The sequence below is a fragment of the Aricia agestis genome, chromosome 12 (assembly GCF_905147365.1).
Source record: "Aricia agestis chromosome 12, ilAriAges1.1, whole genome shotgun sequence".
Taxonomy (NCBI): domain Eukaryota; kingdom Metazoa; phylum Arthropoda; class Insecta; order Lepidoptera; family Lycaenidae; genus Aricia; species Aricia agestis.
In genome coordinates, this window is record NC_056417.1 from 2,624,477 (window position 1) to 2,648,783 (window position 24,307).

Sequence of the window (24,307 nt, forward strand, 5' to 3'; positions counted from 1 at the left end):
ATCCTTCACTTGTAAGTGTTGGAAAATGGTCGATTTTTTTTCTCTCCAAGTTTGCTGCAAACAAGTCCAGCTTCCCTTTGAAACCATTAATCAAGTTGAACATTGTTGGAAGCGAACAATGTTTTCCTTGCAATTTAAGGTTCAGGACATTCAGGTACTTGAATATGTCAACTAAAAATGCAAGATCGCAGAGCCATTCTGAGTTTTCAAGCAGAGCTCTCTCTGCTGGCAACGCTTGTTTTTCTCCCAGAAATTCCAGAACATGTTCCCTCAAATCATAAAAATGTTACAACATTTCGCCTTTTGATAACCAGCGAACAGCGCAATAAAGATGTAATTCGCCGTGTTCTTTTACTTCTTCTTCAAACAACGTTCTGAATTGTCGGCGGTTAAGTGCTCTGGCACGTATAAAATTATTGCAGCGTACTACTGGGTCAATCACATCCTTGAACGTCATGTCTTTAGCGCACAATGCTTCTTGATGGATAATACAATGATAAGAAAACAATTGTCGACCAATGTGATTTTGCAGCAAAGCTACAGCGCCATTGGTTTTCCCCATCATCGCAGGTGCTCCATCAGTGCAAACTGAATTGCATTTATCCCAGTTTAGGCTCTTACCCTCAACGCAATCTTTTAGTTTCAAGAATATATCCTTTCCTGTGGTCGTATTTTCAAGCTGACAGAGGTCCAATATATATTGAAATATATTGAAATGTCATCAATACAGCGTACAAATACAGCTAACTGCGCCATACCAGTTGAATCGCAGCTTTCGTCCAATGCAAGTGAAAAATATCTGTGTTGCGCGACAGTGAAATATTTTCTGCCATGACTTTAACCTTTTGATCATTGCAGTTCTGCGCAAAAATTGATAAACTCCCTTTGATAATTTCCCCATCAGAAAACGGCTTTTTCTTTTTAGCCAAGAGTAAAGAAATTTCATACGACGTTTTGACCATGGCTTCGAGTTCTTCGTGTCGTTTTACAAAAATATTTTGCTGTGAAAATAGTTCTTTCTTCTTTTTCTTTATAAAATCTGTCCTTAAAGCTGACCCCACTGGATACTCTTTGTTGAATTTCGTATGGTTTTGCTTGAAATGCCGCTCTAAATTATATTTTTTTGCAACAGCTACTGTTGCCGAGCAAATGAGACACACAGGTTTGCGGGCTTTGCTTTCGGTGAAAAGGTATTTTGTTTCCCATTCTTCGTGAAACGTCCGAGAGTTATCCTTTAATCCTGATGAACTCGTGCTAGGTTTGCTGAGAGCCATACTAAAACAATAAATTTACTTTTAAACTACATACTAACGATTTTTTAATGAAACGAAGGTAAGTAAGTCAAATAAAATGATTCCATTTGGACAGGCGCCGCAAGAAAATATCAATAAAACTTGACTACCTACCTACTTAAGATTCGTAGTAAAAATCCTACATTTTTAACACACAACAAACCAAAAGCTGGTAGGTACAAAAACTTTAGATTGGTAGGTATCTAAACCAAAATCACAGCATTTACAATCACTTACCTGCAGAAAAGTTGCAAAGTTTTGATAGTATTCTTTCAAATTTTCAAAACAAATTGTCACCAAATTAATTAGTACTGTAATGATTCAAAGCACGTTCGTTAAACAAGCCGTCTGCTTCTATTCTGCTATTGTTCCGGCCCGCCCCGCGCCGATCTCATTCGCACCCCGCACACATATGGGACCCATGAGCGTGCGGGGTGCGGCCGGCGAAGAATCGACAATATCCAAACGACGCGGATCGGTTGCACTCGGGTACGAGTCACAGAATATTATATTAAAATAATAATATTCTGTGACTCGGGCGGGAATAACTATTTTCGTTTGAACCGACCTATTAAGTGGAAGCAGTTCCATCGCGCGCCGGTTAGCTGGCCGACTGACCAAAGTGCTGGCGGGCAAATTCAAATGCCTTGGCGGGCCACTACGTGGCCCGCGGGCCTGGGATTGGCCAGCCTTGTTATAGAGCGTCTCACATGTCGCCAAATCCTGCCCATATGGGCAAAAATTGTCAGTCGTATGTCAATCACTCCACGGCTTACACGTTTTCACTACGCCGTAAATTGTGAACAAAATGCTGACTTGTGCTATAATTACCTAAAAATTGCAGCGATACTGTGAATTTCAAAAATAGCGGGATCACCTATCACAGCCAACTGTAATTTATACGACTTTTTAATTTAAAAATCAATTATTCTTCACGAAAAATGTTCCGTGAACTATCAAACTAAGGCACTAGTGATGTGGTGTGATGCAGATTTTGGTATCGATATTTTTATCGACATTTTTTATGCGGCTGCGTTATTACTACACTAATATTATAAAGCTGAAGAGTTTGTTTGTTTGAACGCGCTAATCTCAGGAACTACTAGTCCGATTTGAAATTTTGAAGTATCGTTTCAAAGTTAGATAGCTCATAGCCAAGAAACAGAGGAAAATGGGGAAAAAAACGGGGAAAATTATTTGAAAGGGCTTATCTCACGCACCATCCAGCAATTTTTATGTTGTTTGGCATAAATAAAAAGTAGACCACATGAAGGATCATAGGCTATTTTTGTGGGCTAATTTGTCTTTGAAATTCCTAATTTACGGGGGTGAAGCTGCGCGGAAGGTCTAAATTTATTATAAATATGCGGAAGTTTTATTTTATAGTCGAAAGAAGTGGTGCTTTAATGCTTACTCATATAATAACTCACAATAATTAGTGCATCTTTGAAGAATGATTTGTTTCGCAAAATTCAAAGAGAAATGTATGAAAAAAATCGGTCAAGTGCGAGTTGGTCTCGCGCACGAAAGGTTCCTTATCATAATAGAGCAAAATTAGGCAAATATGTTTTTGTACGAATATTTTTTTTAAAAAAGCCTCGTCTAACAGGACTATAGGCCATAGGACGGCCGTCTTTTCGGAGGAGAAAACTGTCAACGGTACACGGTCTAGTGATGTCCGGTCTATCTACGGTGTCGATTAATTATTATTACGACGATATGGATGTATTTTGGTAGGTATTTAAATAATAATATTTAAATAATTATAATATTTAAATTAAGGTATTTAAATAATAATATTTAAATAATACCTACCAAAATACATCCATATCGTCGTAATAATAATTAATCGACACCGTAGATAGACCGGACATCACTAGACCGTGTACCGTTGACACTATGCTGACAATATAGTGTCATTGAAGTCGGCGACAAAGGTTTCCATATAAACGGCGCTACATAACACTTCTCCTTATTTTCCTGTTCCTACCGCTTTTTATTTGTTACATGTTCGTATTTTTAATAAGTTATACATGGCTTTTTACATTAATTATATTACTATTTTTATATACTAAAATTTTACATTATATTCATACACTGTTTTATACATTGCTTTTTTATCCAACTTTTACATTAAGTATTTACATTCGACATTTTCTTCATTCGCGGTTTTTTAATTTATACAATAATTTTTCTTCATTATACTTTACTTTTCCATTTACATCACAACTTTTACATTAACTATTTAACATTTACAATATTTGTAAGTTGTAATATTTTTACACATTGTTTATTTTATACATTTCACAATCTTTAAGGGCTTCATCATTATCATGTGCTGTATGAGACAGATAATAGATATTCACCTGCAGAAGGTCTCGTACTCCGTGGCGAGGCGGTGCTGCATCTGGCGCATGGCGGCCGTCTCTCCGCCCACCCAGCGTATCATGCGGATGTCCTCGCCCTCCAGGTACACGCCTAGGGCATCGGGCTTCGGCGCCTGAATATTTTATAGTAAAGAAAGATTACTTTTAATGAAATACAGCGTAATTACTTAATTCTTAATACTCAATGTGTGATTTCACTAAGATTCGAAAACTTTAGAGCATTAGTCTCTGCGAGCTGGATTGGCTATCGCGTATTGGGCTTCAGTCTAGAAATCCGCGGGCAACGGGATGGGAGCGGCGGTGGCGCTTTCCAATGTATAGATTTATATGGATAAGCCGTCTAGGACGCCGCGCGTCACTGTTTCCGAGAACTAGTCCAAATAAAAATCTATACATTGAAACGCGCCGCTCTCGCGTCGCCGACGCTCCCGCCCCGCTACCCGTTGACTTCGAGACTGAAGCCCAATACGCGATAACCAATCCAGTTTGCCGCCTACAATAACTAATGACCGCGTGGTAAGTTTCTGAATCCAAGTCGAATGTGAATTCTGATTTGTGAACCACCCCGAAGATTACCATCAAGTTAATAAATTAAAAACAATTAATTAATTAGTACCTACCTTCTTGCTTGTAAAATAAAGTTCAATTTTGCGTCTTACCTTCTCAAACACCTGGAACTCCTCGTAGAAGCTGGCCGGCAGCTCCACGAACTTCACGTCCGTGAGGTCCGCGTCCGCCACCGGCCGCGGTGGGTCTCCGATGATGCCGACCGTATGCTGTGGGCGATAGAGTCATTGGCGTAACTACAACATCCGGGGCCCGTGGCAAATATATGGGGCCCTATCAGTAAAAATCGTCACGTTAATAATAAAACAATGTATAAAAAATTTCTGACCAGCGTAGCTAGCACGGGGTTTCCCAGTCGATTCTTCGGAAGAAAGTAATGGCAGTTTCTTTCCCATGTCTACATATCTTATTCCCGAGCATGGCACCACCCATCGACTTGAGTTTCAGTGGACAAAGACAAGAAACTCTTTCCATAGCAACCATCAAAGCAACGGCAATTTTTTTTTTGACATTTAGTGTCTTGGTTCTTTTTTTTTTAATTATAGCACCTCGGCTATAAAACCATGGCCAGTGTCGAGTAAATGGCGGCAAATTCAAAAAATCGACGTGCAGTAACCCTGTCTATAGCCGGAATTATAGTTTTGATCTACGAAATACGAAAAATAAAAACTAAGTAACTTTATTATTCGTAGTTTGTAGATCAAAACTATAATTCCGGCTATAGACAGGGTTGCTATACATCGATTTTTTTTAATTTGCTGCCATTTACTCGACACTAGCCATGGTTTTATAGCCAAGTGCCATCAGGCGCGGTCCGAAGGGGGGGGGGTCACAGGGGACATGACCACCCCCAAAATCTAAGGTAAAATTGAAAAATCTCAAAATCTTGCTAAATAATAAAAGGAAATATCTAGCTATCCCCTAGCCACCACTTCGTCCGACCTTAGACAGCTGCTGTGAACCCAGAAACGTCCGAGGGCGCAGATAAAAAAACCCCCCAAAATTTCAGGCTGCGACCGCGCCTGAGTGCCATAATAAAAATAAAAAAAGAATCAAGAAACTAAATGTCATAAGCGGTTCGTCATGCTTGACTTATAGATTTTCAAAAGCGGAAGATATCGAGATACAAGAGAAACTTTTTCTCCAGTGTTTTTCCGGTAAAACTGTCAAAATTTAGTTTCTTTCGTTTGTCTACGTGCTTGTGCTAGCTATGCTGACGGTCTCTTGGGCCCTTTTGGGTCGGGGGCTAGAGGCATTTTGCCAGCCCTACCAACCTATAGTTGCGCCACTGCAGCATAGAGTAGATTATATTTGATTGACACTACCGATTTACATATTAGCTCTTTTATGTAAAAAAAAAACACCTTAACAGAATGGGTGTTAGTAGCATAACGATTTGCAGATTCTGCGAAGAGGAGGACGAAACACCTATTTACCTTCTCCTCGACTGTCCTGCTCTACTACAGAGCAGGAACAGGCACCTTGGTCGCCACGAATACTCATCCAAATAGGAAGCTCGTGACACCAATTATCCCAACCATATAGTTCAATTTATGAGCACCATTGGGTTGGGGACGGTACTCTAATGGAGTCACAATAGATCCTCAAGAGTCGCAATTACGTCAGGACGCCTTCAGGAATCAGGAATAAAAAAAAAGCTCTAAGCATTCACATGTCGAATAAATATGCAGTAAAGTAAGCGGCAGAGCCTTGTCTTTGGTCATAAAAACTATCGCTTATGGCAAAACTACAATCAGGTAGAACTTTTAGGCTGGGTTTCCGCCGAAGCTGACTGCTGAGCTATGCTGCGTTGCCAACAGCGAAATGTGTTTTTTAAGATCCAATGGATACATTTCACTGAGCTGATCAGGCAAATAAAGCGATTCTATTGGTTCTCAAAACACATTCCTCGCAGCGCTGGAGGCTCAGCATTGGTGGAAACGCAGCCAAAAAGTAAGCGTCCAGTTATCGGCATCGCACGCATTGGACGTATACGAACTCATACAATAGCGTCCAGTAAACCGCACCGCACGCAACGGGTTTTACTTAGTATGAGGCATACTCCGTTGCGTGCGTCCGATGCGTCCTATACCGATAAGTGGACGCTTACCTTTATACATCATCATCGTCACATACTCACCAGGAACATCTCATACGTCAGCGGCGGTATGCCCCCGTTAGCGACGACCACATTGGCGGGGTCCCACAGCGTGTGCGCGACGTGCTCGTACACGTGCACGCCGAGCACGCGGCACGCGCCGCGCACGCGCTCGTCACGTGCCTTCGACGTCGGCTCGCAGTCCTGCTCGAAGCATAAGCGGCGGATGCCTGCAATAAGATAACTCGTGCTAAGATAAAGCATTGCAATTTTCCAGTGCGACGTCGTTACAATGACGTTGAGACGCGCAAAAATACAAGACAGGTATAGGCCTGACAGCGCAGCGCATTATTCACCTTAAGAGCCTGTCCACACGGCGCGTTGCGTCAGCTTTGCGTCGACGCAGCGCTGCCGTTGCGTTGTTTTACATACAAATAACCAACGTGTTCACACATCGCGCTGCGTCGTAACAGTAGCGCGCAACGCACACATGACGGACAGCAGCCCCCGAGACGAAGCGGGAAGGGGTGTTAACGTTAAGACTGCTTCGTAATAACGCTGCGATGACGCGGCGCTCGTGTGGCCGGCTATGCGTCAAACGGCAGCGCTGCGTCGACGCAACGCCCCTGTGGACAGGCTCTTAAGAGGATACCACAGCAGCTAGAGAAATGAAAAAAAAGTACGTGTAATATCTATAGCTGTCTCCCTTACCTCAAGCCTATACCGCAGAACGCGATAGAGACAACTGCAGAAAATCCAGAAAATCAACGTTTCGTTGTCCCCTGATTCCTTCTCCAAAACTTAACCGATTTAAGTACTTTTTTCATTAAATATTAAAAAAAGGCTTGAGCTGTGTTCCTATGTTTTGCTTTTTTTGTATAATCTATCCAAATCTGTTTTCTGGACGTTTGAACACAGTGGAAAATCTGGCCATTTTTTTGGGTTTTTGAACGTTCATATCTTATTTAATAATTAAATTATGAAAAAAAAGAAAACATAGGGACATTGTATTAGTGGCCGTAGATATTCAGGAAAAAAATTATAACTCTACTAGCATTATCCAGGGAGGAAACAGGGGACAACGTTTGTATGGAAAAAATGGCGGTGTGGAATCCTCTTAAGAGCCCCCGCAGACTACAGAATACAGACCTTTAGTCGGCCGATAGTTTGAACAAATCGGGGTTTCAGTACATTATTATAGGTCGATACAAATCGTTTATTGTGAGCACCTTCATAATATTATACATCTTCGTACTGACTGTGTAAGTGTGTACGTGCGCATATTGTGTCTATGAACATGTCACATTATTTATAGCTGCAGCAACTTTTGTTAGAGGTTATAGTTGCATGCGTGCGTACATGCGCTTTAAGTGAGTGTGTGCTTGCGTGTGTGTTTGTCTTTGTACGTCAAGCCATATTAATAATCTCAGACAGGACAAAACATTAGACGCATTATCACCTCTGTATACACAGTGTGAAACTTTTTACTAAGGGACTATAACTAATAGCATATACAAGAAGTGCCAAAACTCACCAAAATGCTCCCACAGCCTCTTGAATATGACTTCCGGTTTGCCTCTCAGCATGAACAGTCGTCCGCCGTGCTTGCGGAACTGGCCGTCCAAGTCGTCCAGAGCCTCCAGCATGTACCGCATGCGGTTGTAACCAGCTACCGTGGAACCTGGTATTGGTAATGTATTAAATGAATACGGAGGTGACCCTAGTTGTAATTAGGTCAATTATTGAATTGAATCAATAAGCCTTGGTGCACAATCCTTCACGTTTCCTGCACGTACGATTTGTTGCAGTACAATCGGCGTATGAATGTTCAGACGTATACTGCAAAAAACGTGCTATACGCCAACGAGATATCTCACTCTCGAGATAATTTAAAATACTACTCGTCTCATAATGTCAAAATCTCGACATTATCTCGACGAATCTCCATTTTTATAGAGTTTCGTCGAGATGTTGTTATTTCGATGATAGATCTACGCGAGAAAAAATGATTGTCATGCTAGGGTCAATAGAGATGAAGAGACAAACCATCAAACATCGAGAAAAAATGTAGAGTGAGATATCTCGTTGGCGTATGCTAGGCGGGCAGGACAATGCCGTATAAACCTACCATCTGTAAAAACCAATTTAGCCCGGGCGCGCACTTGCGGCCAGGCCGCGGCGGCCATCGAAAGTATGGGGTGGCCGCTGGTCGCCGTGCGGCCAGGTGCGCGTCGTCTATGGCGGTTTCATACTAAGGTATCTACTATATATCTCGATGGCCGCCGCGGCTTGGCCGCTAGTCTGCGTCCGGCCTTACTAATAAAGATTAACAAGAACAAGGAACGCTGCTTTAATGTTGCATAAAATAGTAGAAGTAGACTATAACAAACACAGTCTTTATTATAGACCACGCACAAGTTTAAGATCGCTCATCAAAAATGGAAGGGGAAGGCGGAATGTTCGATTTTGTCTCTGTAAGACGACAAAAGAGTCGCGCGCGTACATTAAAAAGCTGAAGATTAGTGACAAGACGGCAGCACGTTATCAAAAGCTTTTTAATCGATCTAGTTATAATATTATGTCCAATTATCCATACTAATATTATAAATGCGAAAGTGTGTCTGTCTGTCCGTTTGTTACCTCTTCACGCTCGAACTACTACTTTGAGTCCCGAGAAAGGACATAGGATAGTTTTTATCCAGGAAAAATGTACGGTTCCCGCGCGATAAACGAATTTTAGCGCAACGGAGTTGCGGGTGTCATCTAGTAATAATATAAATGCGAAAGTGTCTGTAATGTCTGTATGTTACCTCTTCACGCCAAAAACGCTGAGACGATTTTGTTGTTTGGTATGAGGATACTTTGGGTCCCGGGAAAGGACATTGGATACTTTTTATCCCGGAAAAATGTAGAGAATTTTGGCGCAACGGAGGTACGGGCGTTACAAAAAAAAGGCGGCGCCCCTTTTGTTTGCGTGAAGCGCCCCCTTTGTTTGCGTTCAGTACCCCTTTTACTACTACTACTAAGTAGTAAGTAAATGTGACTTCTACGGCATACGAGGCCTAGCAAAGGATTGGCTGAGAAGCTACTTGTCAAATCGTACACAGTATGTCAAAATAAACACAGTTAACAATAAACATGAAACAGTCAATGTTAACTCCGAAAGGAGATGCAGTACAAAAGGTGTTCCTCAAGGGAGCATCCTAGGACCCCTACTGTTCATAATTTATATTAACGACCTGCCCAGAATTACTTCTTATTTATGTTAGACTATTTGCTGATGACATTTCTATTGTAATTAATTGTTTGGACATATTGACATATAATGACGAAATAAATAATGGGTGACGGATGTTGCTTTCCATCAGGTGACCCGTTTGCTCGTTTGCCCCCTTATTTCATTAAAAAAAAAAGTTTAACATTCAAATCAAGTACCTAGTACTTCAAACAATTAAAGATTACAGATAATTCTAAGGGTTGCCTGTATTGTCTGCACCACATGCAAAGTCACTCAAAAGGTTTTTTGATGAGCTCGACATGGCTCTCCTATGGTTTGGGTGCTAAAAATATTATAGACTATAGTAAATGATGAGAAATACCAAGGACCATAAAAATAAACTTATTAAAAAATACGTAGTACCTTAACTATCACGCGCACCTTAAGTCAAGCCATAAACGAATCATTGTATGGGATGGAATAGCTCAATGATTTTATATTAATTATCGTTTTCATGTACAAAAATATGTTCAAATGTTGTCACAGATTACTAGTATATATTTGAATGTTGTTTATTATGATTTTATGAACACTATTTACGCATCCACATCCGCTGACATTATTTTTCTTTTTTCTTCTTCTTTTCCTTTGTCATGTCGTTTGTTCTTTATTTTTATAATTTTGACATATTATTAAGTAAGATGGAAATTATTAGGCATGCATTTATTAATAATTATTATGACAAATTATATTTAAGAATGTATCCAAAATTAACATTTGCACGTCGAGAAAATTGACAAAATATGTGAAGCACTGTTAGAATAGTTAACACCTTATCGTACCATATTTATGCAAATAAAGAATATTATTATTATTATTATTTATCCCCCCCCCCCCCCCCCCCCCTAACGCCGATACTGCCACTCACCATCAGTCTCGCCGTCAAACACGAAGATCGGAAAGAGCGGGCCACTCTTGTCTTCTACCGCACGCAGCAGCGACGGGTTGTCGTGCAGCCGAAGACCGTTGCGGAACCAGAGGATGCTGCCCATGATGCTGGAAAGAGATGGATATATTGTTAGCGAGAGATACACATAGAAAAAGATGCGACTCCAGAATTTTGATGGCTCTCGTTCATTTGGACCACAGATTTGGACGCTGTTAAGCATTTGTGTATCATCCCACAAAAAGGTTCACATTATACATTCACATATTTTGGTGTTCGACAACGTTACGAAAAACCCAAGGTCTGAGCCACAGAGGTCGTCAAATTTAATGAAAGTTAAATTAAGGTTTACCATTTAGGACGTATAAAAAAAAATACTTTTTAGATCTCATTCAAACTAATTTTCGTTGGTAGTTTTAGTAATGTACATCATAATATATTTTTTATGACTTATCATATTTACTTTAGAAGTTAGGGGGGGGGGGGGGACGACGACGACACATTATACCACTTTGGAAGAGCCTCTCTTCCAAACTATTCAGGTTATAAAAAATTATGTTAGAAACTTCAATGTGATTTTTGAAGACCTATTCATTGATCCACACGCATAAGTTAGAGGGATTTTTTTTTTGTTTCAGTTACCCATGGGGACAGAAAGCGTTTTGTTAAAAAATGGGCAATGAGCAGCTAGCGTCTTCGTGTATGCAGTGTGTGTCCCTTAGAATATAGAGTATGCTGTGAAAGTAGCAGCTCTGAAGAGCAAATTATTTTTGTGATATAATATGTATCCAGGGCAAGCGTCCCAGCGCGAACGTCATGCATTTTCCCATATTTTTGTATGGCAAAATTCATGACGCCTGCGCCGAAAAAAGTTAATCTTTCAGCGCTGCTACTTTCACACTGAACTCAATACAGGGGACTCATACTATAAAGTAATATCACTAAGTTAAACGAGCAAATGGGTCACCTGATAGAAAGCAACTTCCGTCGCCCATGGACACTCGCAGCATCAGAAGAGCTGCAGGTGCGTTGCCGGCCTTTTTAGAGGGTTTAGGGTAATAGTGGAGGGTAGGGATGGGAAGGGAATAAGGGAGGGTAGGGAAAGGAATAGGGAAGGGGATTGGGCCTCCGGTAAACTCACTCACTCGGCGAAACACAGCGCAAGCGCTGTGTCACGCCGGTTTTTTGTGAGAACGTGGTATTTCTCCGGTCAAGCCGGCCCATTCGTGCCGAAGCATGGCTTTCCCACGTCTGTTACAGTTTTGTCTTGTATAAACAGTATAATAACAATGTAAGAGATTGATCCGTCACTGGACTTTATCTCCTAGTAGGCAGGCGACAGGCGTTCAGTGATCAGTCGTGATTCGTGAATAGAAGTAAATCATTTTAATTTTTCCCTTAGCAAACAGAAACCTATAAAAGCGTTAGCAATTGTTATAGGTAAAACAGTTTATATGAGACCTTATAACTTCACGCCTACGCCTACAGACTTTCACGCAATCAGTAAACAAGCGCCGTTACTGAACTCTTAATTAGTTTTAACTTTACCATTGTACCTTGGCTAACCTTGGTATTAATTAGAAAAAGTTTCACAACGAGAATCCTGACAAGTTAAATTATGAAAATTTAAAAAAGAAAGCTGCGAATAACTTAATTGTATATTTACGGATAGGTACTGTATATTATTTAGGTATAAGAAACGAAAAGCTTTTTAAAGTCTCTGCAAAAGTAAAGATCTCTTCAGATTCTAAAATGTATAGTTTCTCCAAACATAAAACAGAAATATGACAATAACGATGTTGGATTATTTAAGCATTGTAAAATTTTACCGATTTTTACGAAATTTAAGTATACTGTGTTAAAATAACAATATTTTTTTTAAGGTTTAAAAGTATTAACTGAACACCCTGTAAGAACTCGAGCAGTCACACATAACCGGCTCCTGACGACTCGAGCCTGCAATAGGTACGGCGGCGAGCGAACTACCAGCTATATCGTTCCGCGCCTTATCAATGAGTTACCTAAAGATGTAACAAATAACTTAACTGAGAATAACATCAAATCTAAACTAAAAAATTATTTTCTTCAAACAAACATAAAAGTACCAAATATTTATCTATCTTGTTCCTAATTACTAACGTATAAAATAACTTTATAGTACCAACTGCTAATATAATATTTTGTAGTTTGTTTAATTTATAACCACACCTGTGAATAGGACTGTATCGCAGCATTGCACAAACCTCATTGGTTTTTAATGCTGTTTAAATTTAGTTTAATAATTGTATGTCTAATTTGATAAATAAATAATAATAAATTCGAGGAGGAAGCAGGGCCGGACACAATTTTGGCTTTTCCTGATACTGGTATTCGGTCAAGCCAGATCCGTGCCGAAACATGGCTTTGAATTATACCTGTTGTACCGAAACCCGTTGAAATATACCTGTATCATAGGCTTGTTAACGATTGACAACACCGAATCAGTGGCGGGGCAAGACAGAAATATGATGTGGGCAAGATATATTTTGCGAGGCCCCCTGATGGATTACGTAAGAGGACGGACTTTGTAGAGAGAAAGTATTTTGGATACCTACTCAAACTTTTATTTATAAAAATTTAAATTTACAAAAAATGAGTAACAATACTCGTAAATTCTTTAAAAAAAATCCTTGTGGTCCTCGCGAACCACGAGGGCGTGGGCGGTCGCCCACGTCGCCCACGCTTTACGCCGCCACTGAACCGAATCACGTTCTCCGTAATACGAAGGTTCTCCAATTTTTAAACAGAGCTACCGCTCGGGTTCATATTTATTGTTTACATGTTGTAATTTCCCTGTCTTTGCACATATTGCGAAATAGTGGAAAAGTTAGCTCCTTAAAATTCAGGGGTCCTTATTTGGCTTGTCAATTAATAATGTGTGATACGACATGTTAATGCATTATGCTTAAATCTTAATACATCCTGTCCACGTTGGATTATGACGAAGATACAACTTACAAGCGATTGCGAACCTAAAGAGATAATTACTTACTCGTATTTGTCTATGATTGCTCAAAGTCGACGAAGATTGCGCATCCTATTCATCAAAGCTTAATGTGAAGTAGGTCCTTACTCCTCAATTCCTTATTGTTTAGAAAATAAGCCCCAAAAACATTATGCATTTATGCCCAATTTAATCTGTATGGGAATTATCATTGAAACATGTTAAACTCTCTGATTCGTCGTCAAACGCATCATCTCTGGCCAAGACAAACTAATTTACACCCTAGCTAGTCCTGAAGTCACATATTGTATGAACAGTTGATACATTTATTTATACATCTGAACAATTTGCAAGAGATGTCAGTTGTCAACTTGTCACCAACACGATAATGTTCCTGACACCGAGACGCCTGTTTTTGACAAGGTAAAGCTAACTTTATCCCAAGGCAATAGGATTGGAAATGCTTTTACTGTTCCACTTACGCAACCACCGTTTTGCAAATCAATGAAATGGGTGCAGCTAAAGCAAGGGACCTACAGATTATGTGCATACTGTTACCTGTAGTTTGTGGACTACTTTTCGAGAGCATTTTAAAAATCTAGTAAGAATTTCAGTTGTTCTTTCCCTAAAGGCCCAGCTATACTCAACCTGCGGGCCGCGTGCCGCATTCGACTCGCCCGCGCCGTGATTTTATCAGTGGCCCGCGTGAAGTTAAAGGCCCAGCCTTTCTCAAAGTGGGCGCTGAAGGTCTTAAGCGGGGTGGTGTGGGACCCAGAAAAAAATAGGGGCGTTGTGTAGAGGCTTGGGGGGGTGATTTATTTCATCTGGATGCATTATAATTTATAAATTAAAACAAAGGGGGCGCTAAAACATAACATGTGCTCAAAGTACAGACAGAGTTTGTAGACAAAATAAGTTTGGGAACCCCTGAGTTAAACCATTACGCCCATAGCCATCGGCAAAATAGTGCAGTCCTGAAAAATTTTCCACTTCTAAACGGCAAATTTTCAAAAACATTTTTTTTTAAACCTAAAGAAATTTGGTTGTGGCTCGCAGGCCGCGACACAGAGAAAAAACCGGCCAAGTTCGTGTCGGGCCACGCGCGATATAGGGTTCCGTAGTACCGCTAGGTTTTGATAATTTTTGTATGGTTAATGCATGTACATTTATAGCGTGTTTTACACTACTAACAACATCATCTCAGTTCCGTTCAAAGGAATTTGAACGAAAAGTTCCTTTATACTTCGCCGAATACATTTTTTTTAGTTGATCGACTATTAATTACTCAATTACTTTTGTAGTCCTCTTATTCGTGATAATTTTCCTTTTAAATTCAGCATATTTCCTACTCCCGTGATTTTTTTCACATTTCCAGAAGCAACCGTTTAGCCATTAGCCAGTAACGATTTTTTCCACTTTAAAACTTCATATTTCACAAATGGATCCCTAAATCGGAAAATGATCTTTGAATACTCGTAATATTTGAAAAAAAAAACCTATCCAACGGCACCCCACGACTTACTTCCTAAACTTTAGGAGGTAAGTCGGGAACGAAAAGGCAACAAAAATAGATAACCCTCTCGAGACGCATCTCGAAAAATATCCTTTATTTACGACTAGATATACAACAAACCGAGAGACAAACAGACAGACAGACACACTTTCGCACTTAAAATAATAGGTTAGTGTGGTATTAGTATGGACTACAGTCTAGACTGTAGCATAAAAACCTCAAACTCAACTCAAACTCAAACCACCAAATACAATAGTTTCCACATACCTTTACGTTTGAAGAGAAAAGTGTAGACGTCCTACCGTTTTCAAACTGAAAACTGCTATAGTGATAGTCCAGTGCTTGCAAATCTCTAGATATTAAGCGCCTTGATTAATTGTCCGTCTCGCTCCCTCGCAAGGCGGTTTACGCGTCAGAAAAGGAAAGGGCTCAAGTCAGGGGTGGTAAACTTTTGTTGGGTTGCTTCGTTTTCTTGCACGAAATGTTTTTATGTGACGTAATTATTTATGTAACAATAAAAACAAGAAATTCTTTCGTTTCTTTCTTTCGTTCGAATTATATTAGAAAAAATATAAATCACTTTGCTAGAAAAACGATATATACTTAAGACAGTTATTTTTGTGGCAAAATAGATGGTTAACATGCGATTTACAAATCTTGTGCGACAGAGGTTGCAGTCAAAATAATATTATTATAGTTATAATAATAAACAATTATCCTGTTAATACGTGGGAGAGTCATGCTTCGGCACGAATGGGCCGGCTCGACCGGAGAAATACCACGTTCTCACAGAAAACCGACGTGAAACAGCGCTTGCGCTGTGTTTCGCCGAGTGAGTGAGTTTACCGGAGGCCCAATCCCCTATCCCTTCCCTACCCTCCCCTATTCTCTTCCCTTCCCATCCCCACGCTCCCCTATTACTAATATCAATAGAAAAGCATTGAAAGAACATGGGGCATTTTTGTATCTAAGCCGTACCCAAGCTGTAGCACATCCACACATTATAATATATCAAATGAAAGCAAGCCCTTTCATTTGAAAGGGCTTGCTTTCATTTGATTTTCAAAAAGGTGAAAAAATGTTACTCACTGGCTTGTTTCCAAAACCACTTTATATTCAATGTTTCTGTATTGCAGGAGATGAACGACGTCTGTTAAGATGTAAAGATTCTAATACCGGTCTTTTACCATAATACCAGTCTTTTTATAGAATTGAGCTGAAGAGAGTAAAACTTATAAAGAAAAAACATTTCTGACGTTTCTGACAATAAATGACGGCCAAAATAAATAAATGACCATAAATGACGAATCTGACCGTCTGTCAGATATAACGTGACGGTCAATTTACAACGCTAGAATAAACCCTAATCAGATAATTTTGAAAACTAAACAAGAACACTTTGTTATTGCTCTGACTAGCCAGTAGCCAGCTACAAAATTAGGTATGATCTTTTCGGGTTTCTTGGATTTCGTAAGTTATTTAGTGATCCTTTTACTTATTACTGGTGTTCGATTCGTTAATTATCGCTTTAATTTCTTTATTAACACCTGCAAAATATTTCTAACCTAAAAGTGCAATAGTGGGGAAGTCCGTCTAGCTTGCATAAGGAAAGGCATATGCCGGTCTTGCCTCCAATCAGATATTGTCAACCTTTTCAAACCTACTAGATAGCATTGCCCAAATTATACTGCACAAAAAGAGCGTACTCCTTTTAAAGTCGGCAGCGCACTTGTGACTCCCCTGACTCCCCGACTCCAGGTGTCCAAGGGCGACGGTAGTCCACTTACTATCAGGGGATCCGTTTCGTCTAACCCCTGTATCGTAAACAAAAAAATTGTAAAATTAACTTTTTCACAATGCCATAATTATTCGTTTCAGATTTATACCTGAAGAGATGCCAGATCCACTAGATGTTAATTTTTTTGCAAAAAAAATAATGATTAATAAGTTTCAACCAAAATAAAGTGGCCTGGTTCACTAGTGCCCTCGAAACCTGACCTCCACCATCGAAAATTATGATTTTGGGCTCATAACTTCATAAGTAAATATGTTCTTTTAGTAATGTTACTTTATTTTAAATTACGGATTGACCTATGTCAAATAAATGTTTGATAGCCCTGAACCCAAGCACATTGCTTGCCCCAATTATTTTTTTACTCAATAAAAACTAAATGAGGCTTTAAGATTATAACAGTATAGTTTCTTCAGTTCTTCTTCAATACCTCCTACTTACAGCTGGTTTTTAGTCCTTTTAGTGTACATACGACGGACTTGCCCCAAAGACTAGGAAAGTCAGTCTACAAGATGTTTCTTTGAAATATCAACTATATTTTCTACACAATTAATACGTGGGGACATCTAACGTCTGTTTTAGGTTTATAAAAGATTACTTTGTAATCTACTATGAACACCGTCTTTCTAGAGTACAAAAGAAATAGGGGCAGCTCAAAGACAACTTAAACTAAATTATGCCGGTCTTCGCCAAGTTGACCTTATTATTATTATTATTATAATACTAGCTGTCCCAACTCCCAGCAAACATTGTTTTGCCATATAAAGTATTTCGCACATATTATTTTATTGAAGTGACTAAATAAGTATGGCACCATGGCAACGTCTATGGTTGCATCAGTATCGAGTTGTAATAATTTACTATTATTTATTTAAATGCACTCATCAATATAAAAAGTAGCCATTAGCCGCTTCTCAGACCTACTGAACATGCATATAAAATTTGGTAAAAATCAGTAAAACCGTTTCAGAGGAGTATGGTAACTAACATTGTGACATGAGAATTTTATATATAAGTAAGATAAGAAGAAGTTTTTGCACCAAGGATAATTTTAAAACAATGTTAAATTGTAATTGTAGTCCATCACAATAGGCTACTTGACCTAATTTTTTTCTTCATGCTAATCGCTTCTTAATCATTCATTTCACAAGAAAAACTAATATTTTAATATTTTACACAGTAGAAATCCATAAAAATGTTGAATGAAAAATATGCCCTATAAATGGCGCCGAAAACACTGTCCGCCATAGTGTGACGTCATACGTTTTGTATTGTAGACTCTCTTTACTGAAAATTTTTTATGTGCTAAATGTACGAGTCTAAAAGTGCCCAAAAATTATAAAAGAATTAAATAAGAAATTAGAAATAATTTGTAATGTTGAAAACTTTTAGAGAAAAGTTTTGGCCATTTCATTTCCCGTCTACAATAAATGGAGATAATATATAAATCTGATGTTTTATTTGAATTATTCAAGAAAATATATTTTACAAATCTTTCTAGGCTTATTCTTATTATTTATGTACAAATAAACTTACACATAACGAGCGCGATAAATAAAAGATATTAAATTACGAGTCTGATGACGTCACATCCGAATCGGAAGTACCGCAAAAGTGTTTTCGTCAGTACAAATCCTATTTTCATAAAATCATATTTTCAAATTGACTTTCTTTATCAATAATAAGCTTTTATTTGATGATAAGGGTGAAATACGGTTTCCAAAGCCAAGTTCTACTAGAAATATGCATTTGTTCAATGAAATTGAATATAGGTCAAGTAGCCTATTCACGCCATGGACTTTTTTTTCTTTGTATATCAAATAGGTTAAAGGTAACATAAAGAGAGGATACCATCACACTTTTTACCTTCTCAGCTATGGCTCAACATAATTTTGCTTGCTTACTTACTTACAACCAGTTACAAATTTAAATCAATACATAAAATATACTTATAAATATTTAAATAAAAAATAAATTTAAATTTTGTTAGTTTTGCTAAAACTTGAGAAGAGCTGAATCAGTTTAGCCAATTTATATTCGTGGAAGTCCAGAGAAGGTGGTGTGATACAGCAAGAAAACAAAAATAGGGTCATCAAGTAACTTTTTAAATTTTAGAAGAATAAAAAGCATATTATTATCCTTTGGATAATACATAATTGAAATAACATTCTGTCTTATAACATGTAACAATTTCTAAAAACTCGACATGAAAACATCTACTACTTCCAACTTTAATTTCAATGAGCTCCAATTACTGGAAATAAAATATTAGACAATAAGAGTTTTTCGTACCTTGGCGTCGTATGTTTTCTTCAATATAGCTCCACAAACATGTATTCTATGTATGTAAATTGTGGTCGGTGATGTAAATTGTTATTTCAATGGCACTGCTTTTATGACTTATGTAGGTAAATTGTGTAATGTGTATTACAGAATTTTATTGATAACTGTTACGATCACAGTATTAATTACGATTCTTCCACTTATTTTTCTAATTCCTAAATAAGTAAAAGATATTACAAAAGCATATCTTCTTCTTCTTCTTTTATATTAATGGCTCCTTTGTGAGTTGCCAGTATCAGAGTGTTTTGGCAAAGACTTTACTTTATGAGATGGCTTTATGAAGAAACAAGGTTACGGTATGATGAGACGCGTACGGTGACTGTTGAAAAATCTAGAGTTAGTCCTGTACACCTTACAATTTAATACTGTTAGTATAAATGTATGAACATAAAGTTTCAACTAAGGGAGTATTTACAGAGGACAGAACTGAAGTAAAATTGATAGGGCGAGGAATAGTAGGGGGAAGGAAATCGTATAAGGAAGGTTGGTATCTTGGGCAAGAGAAAAAAATATGGTCTAGAGTGCCCTCGTCTAGGCCGCATTCACATAAGGAGCTATCTCGGACCCTAATCTTTGCTAAGAAAACAGGCGTACAGCAGTGTCCTAGCCTCATGCGACAAATTGTTGAACACACTGTTTTGCTTGCCTTTTTGAATTTAAAAAACCATGGCTTTACTGGAATAAAATTTTGAATATTAAAATAGTGTTTTCCTTTACTTTCACTAGTTCTGACCCATATATTGTGCCAGCTATTGTACATGTGGGTTTTGGCCAGCGGAACTAAATCCTGGCAATAGACTGTAAATTGACTTGACACTCCTGTACTTATAGCGTCTTTAGCATAAGAATCTACAGCCTCATTACCAGTAATTCCGCTGTGCCCCGGTATCCAAGCTAGAATTACTTGTAAGTCTTGTGTGTGACACCTGAAGAGAAGCTGTCTTATTTTCAAGACCAATGGAAATTTGCATCTGTAGCGAAACTGATTGGTGATTATGGCTTCCAAGGCACTTTTGGAATCCGAAAGTATAATGGATTTGTTGAGGTGATGGGATTCAACAAACGAGAGTGCCTCCAAAATTGCCAGGGTTTCCCCTGTAAACACTGAGGAGTTTGGAGGTAATTTGAAATTTAAAATCACATTAACTTTCGGTATCCAAACAGCCACACCAACACAGTCACTCTCCGAAAGCTTTGAAGCGTCCGTGAAAATAAGCAGCCAATCCTCAAAGTGCTGGTGAATAATGTGGTTAAATTGAGTGTTAGCCATGGTAGAACCCTTATCTATAGAAAAATTTAGAAGCACTTTTGGATAGAAGGTAAGTGCATTATAGGGAGTGGAGTAAAGGGGATTGAGCCTGCACTGAAAGATAGGGCAAGGAAGACGGGTAATAGTAAGGTAGCTAATCAAAAGGCAGGGAAGGTCCTTATGCCGCCAGTAGCTTGAGGAGCCAACTAGCTGCGAAAGGGTATGGAGTTTATCAAGAAGTGGATGGGATGAATTTTGAAATAATTTAAACAGGAATCTGTCAGAGAGGTATTGCCTTCTGATGATAAGTGGGGGATCCCCACATTCAACCTGAAGAGCATTAATTGGTGTGGACTTCATGGCCCCGACAACAATTCTTAAGGACTTGGATTGAATCTTGTCCAGAACCTTAAGAGGAAGTTTATTGCATGGTTCAAGAAGGAAAGAGCCGTAATCTAAATGGCTGCGGACAATAGCATTGTACAACAGCTTCTGCGTGAAAGGATGTGATCCCCACCAGACACCAGAGAGTGAGCGTAGAATATTAATATTTTTTTCACATTTTTCAACTACATGATTTATGTGGTGTACACCAGAGAGTCTAGAATCAAAATACACGCCCAAAAATTTTGTCGCCTCCCTTACCGGGAACTCCTGATGATTGGAGAAGATGTTGATATTTGGAATTATTTTAGACCTACTAAACACTACAACCGAACTTTTAGAAACAGAAATGGACAGACCATGTCTGTCCATCCAATCATTAAGATATTGAATGGCAGTGTTCAGGCGGGTGGAGCATTCTGCAATATCTTTCGAGGCAACGTAAATGGTTATATCATCTGCATACTGAAGTATCTCGCAAAAACTAATGACGGATAAATCCAAATCGAAGGTATAAATACCCCAGAGGACGGGACTGAGGACATTACCCTGGGGAAGACCTATATAAACAATTCTGGGAGGGAGGGAGGAATTTGGACAAGTGATGGTAATAGTACGGGAGGAAAGGGAATTGCAGATATAATTCGTCATCCTCTCTGAGATACTCAGCTGTCGCATTTTTTGCCTGAGTACTGGAAGACTGACGTTATCGTATGCAGATGATACATCCAGGAACACCGCCGTCACATGTTCCATTTTCGAAAAGGCTATGCGTATATCGGTTACTAAGATTCCTACGCCGTCTGTTGTGCAATAGCCTTTACGAAAACCAAACTGTGTTTTGGATAACAGACCTCGGCTCTCTAAAAACCATTCCAGTCGATTTTTGATCAGATGTTCCAAAATTTTCCCTAGAGTGACCGAAAGTGCAATGGGTCTATAACTAGACGGGTCATCAACTGGTTTTCCCGGTTTAAGAATCGGCAAAATAATTTGGGAGCGCCACTCATCCGGGGGAACCTCCGACTGGTAGATCTCATTAAGGATATTCAGACAAAGCTGTTGAGTGACTGAACCGCTATTGACAAAAAAGGAATAAGGAATTCCATCTGCCCCAGGAGCGGAATCCTTCAATGAACTCAAAACCAGGCGGAATTCCTCCAGAGAGAAAGGTAAGTCTAACCAGTTTGAAGATGATCCTTGAGAAGTACTAACGCAAAGTTCGCCAAGTGATGGAGCCGTCAAAGGAGCCAATCTCCGCGAAAATGCTTCAATCCATTCAGAAGGATCATTGGACTGACGGTTATTGTTTGCCGAAAGGGATCCGCGAAATTTCCTAATGTTATTCCAAATGAGTGAGGGTTTAGATATCGGAGAGAGACTTAAGCAAAATTGTCTCCAGCCGTCTTTCTTTTTATCTGAAAATAATTTAGAAACCTCAGCCGAAATTTTTTTATAATTTAGAAAATTTGCCATGGTCATTGACCTAGCATAAAGTTTTTCAGCATCCTTACGACGCTTACAAGCTGAAGTACATTCGCTGTCCCACCATGGAGGAGACGATCTACGGTCTCCAGTTTGTTTTTGAGGAATTGACCTCTCTGCAGCTCTAAGGAGGACATTTTTTAAACTTTCAAGTTGAATGTGGGGATCATTTGTGTCTAAAGAGAGCCGACTAGTTTCGGAATCAGTGATAATTGCGAATTCAGACCAATTCGCTTTGTCGAGCTTAAATTTTTGGCGGGGGGGATTAAGGGTAATTGTCTGTCTCGTCGAGTAAGTAATTGTTACTAGGATAGGGAAATGATCGCTACCATAAGAACTGGGGAGGACAGACCATGAACACAAAGAAGCAATAGTCGGTGAGCACAACGACAGATCCACCACTGCCCTAGGATTCTGTAGAGGTGAAACCCTACGGGTGGGAGATCCATCATTAAGCACAACCAGATTATTGTCATCTAAAATGTCCATTAATAGGGAGGAGTTGGAGTCACTAAAGTAGGAGCCCCAAGATGTATGGTGAACATTAAAGTCCCCCAATACAACCAGGGGGAAGGTAATAGAAGAGAAAATCTGTGAGAGCTCGGAAAGGATAGTAGGATTTGGATTGAGGATATATACAGATATATAAACAGTATTTAAAACACGGACAGCCACAATATTAAAACTACTACTATGTACAGGAAGAGGTAACAAAGAATATATACACCGGCTAGAGACCAAAATAGCCACTCCAGCCTTGCCATCAATTCTGTCATCCCGGAAACATGAGTAGCCCGGGACACGAAAACGTGAGCCAGGCTTTAACCATGTCTCCTGGACGGCAATAATTGATGGCCTATATCTATTAGCTAAGAAAATAAAGTCTTGTTTTTTGTTTTTGACGCTACGACAATTCCACTGGATCATCGGGAACTGATCCATGGTTTAGGACGGTATTAAGAAGCTGAGTCAAGTTAGCACGAGTTTTGTTCGGTAGGCCGGTATCACTGAACCGGAATATTAGTTGGGAAAGGGTATTGATGAGGGAGTCAATAAAGTTGTCGTTTGGGGAGATTTCTAAAGGTGAGGGATATGCACTACCATTAGGTAATTGGGAAGCAGGTTCTTCGACAATATTTCTGAGTGCCTGATGATCATAACCAGACAGCACAGGGGTAATAGGACGGCGAGGAATAAAAACGGTTTTTTTGTAGGAAGTTGTAGCGGGAGATTTGGGCGGGGATCTAGAACTGGTTGCGGAGATCACAGTGGGAACAGTCTTAGTCGAATCCGCAAAAGAACGTCTCACTGGACGAAAACGAGCTGAGGCTTCAAAGTACGAGACATTCTCCTGCGACATGACAAGCTTGATTTCCTTCTGTCGTGTGTGTTCTGGACAGGATGGATTGTTAGCTGCATGAGAGCCTGAACAAAGCAAACAAGACAGATTGGAAACATCACAGGATACGCCCTCATGCGCCTGACCGCATTTAAAGCACCTAGGTTGTGAACGGCATTGAGATTTAATATGGCCAAAACGACAACATTTATTGCACTGGATAGTAGGAAGGACATAGGATTCAACTGGAAGGGATGTAAAGTAACAATAAGTGCGGGGGGGAAGTTTTTGACCAGAGAAAGTCAGGACTACGGATTTGGTGGGGGTATATACAGGTTGGTTCTGATCATTAAAAGTCTTCCGGCTCAGTCGCCGGGCCCTTATTACTTCGCCATAACCAGGTGGTACAGAAATATTAGATACCAGCTCCTCCATCGACCAGTTAACTGGTATGTCACGTACTATACCCATGCGTGATACATTATATGATGGAATCACCACAATATATCCAGCATTGGCAAGCACAGGTAAATTCAAAAATTCATTGGCGTGGGCAGCTAAGGTGAACTCAACTGAGATGCGATTTCGACCGACCTTCTTAATACCGTCCATCTTTATGTTTTTGACTTCATTTTTGAAAAGAAACTGTCCAAATTCCATGGGCCGTAATGCCGATCCATTTACTGTTTCAGGTTTGGAAACATGAACCAAG

General features: G+C 39.4%; 1 protein-coding gene across 2 annotated transcripts in view; it reads right to left on the reverse strand.

The window, feature by feature from the left end:
• The window catches only part of LOC121732800 (cryptochrome-1), a 28,576-nt gene extending 9,264 nt beyond the window's left edge, over window positions 1–19,312 (reverse strand). The window contains exons 1-6 of one of the 2 annotated variants that reach the window (XM_042122778.1): window positions 19,088–19,312; window positions 10,490–10,617; window positions 7,879–8,025; window positions 6,387–6,574; window positions 4,339–4,455; window positions 3,659–3,792 (exon numbers count right to left, since the gene is read on the reverse strand). In XM_042122778.1, the coding sequence (XP_041978712.1) occupies window positions 3,659–3,792; window positions 4,339–4,455; window positions 6,387–6,574; window positions 7,879–8,025; window positions 10,490–10,613 (710 nt within the window). In that variant the 5' untranslated portion in view covers window positions 10,614–10,617; window positions 19,088–19,312. Of the gene's footprint in view, window positions 1–3,658; window positions 3,793–4,338; window positions 4,456–6,386; window positions 6,575–7,878; window positions 8,026–10,489; window positions 10,618–13,538; window positions 13,782–19,087 lie in introns of those variants that run through there. The other variant, XM_042122779.1, reaches the window with a different exon arrangement.
• Between the last annotated feature and the right edge of the window lie 4,995 nt (window positions 19,313–24,307).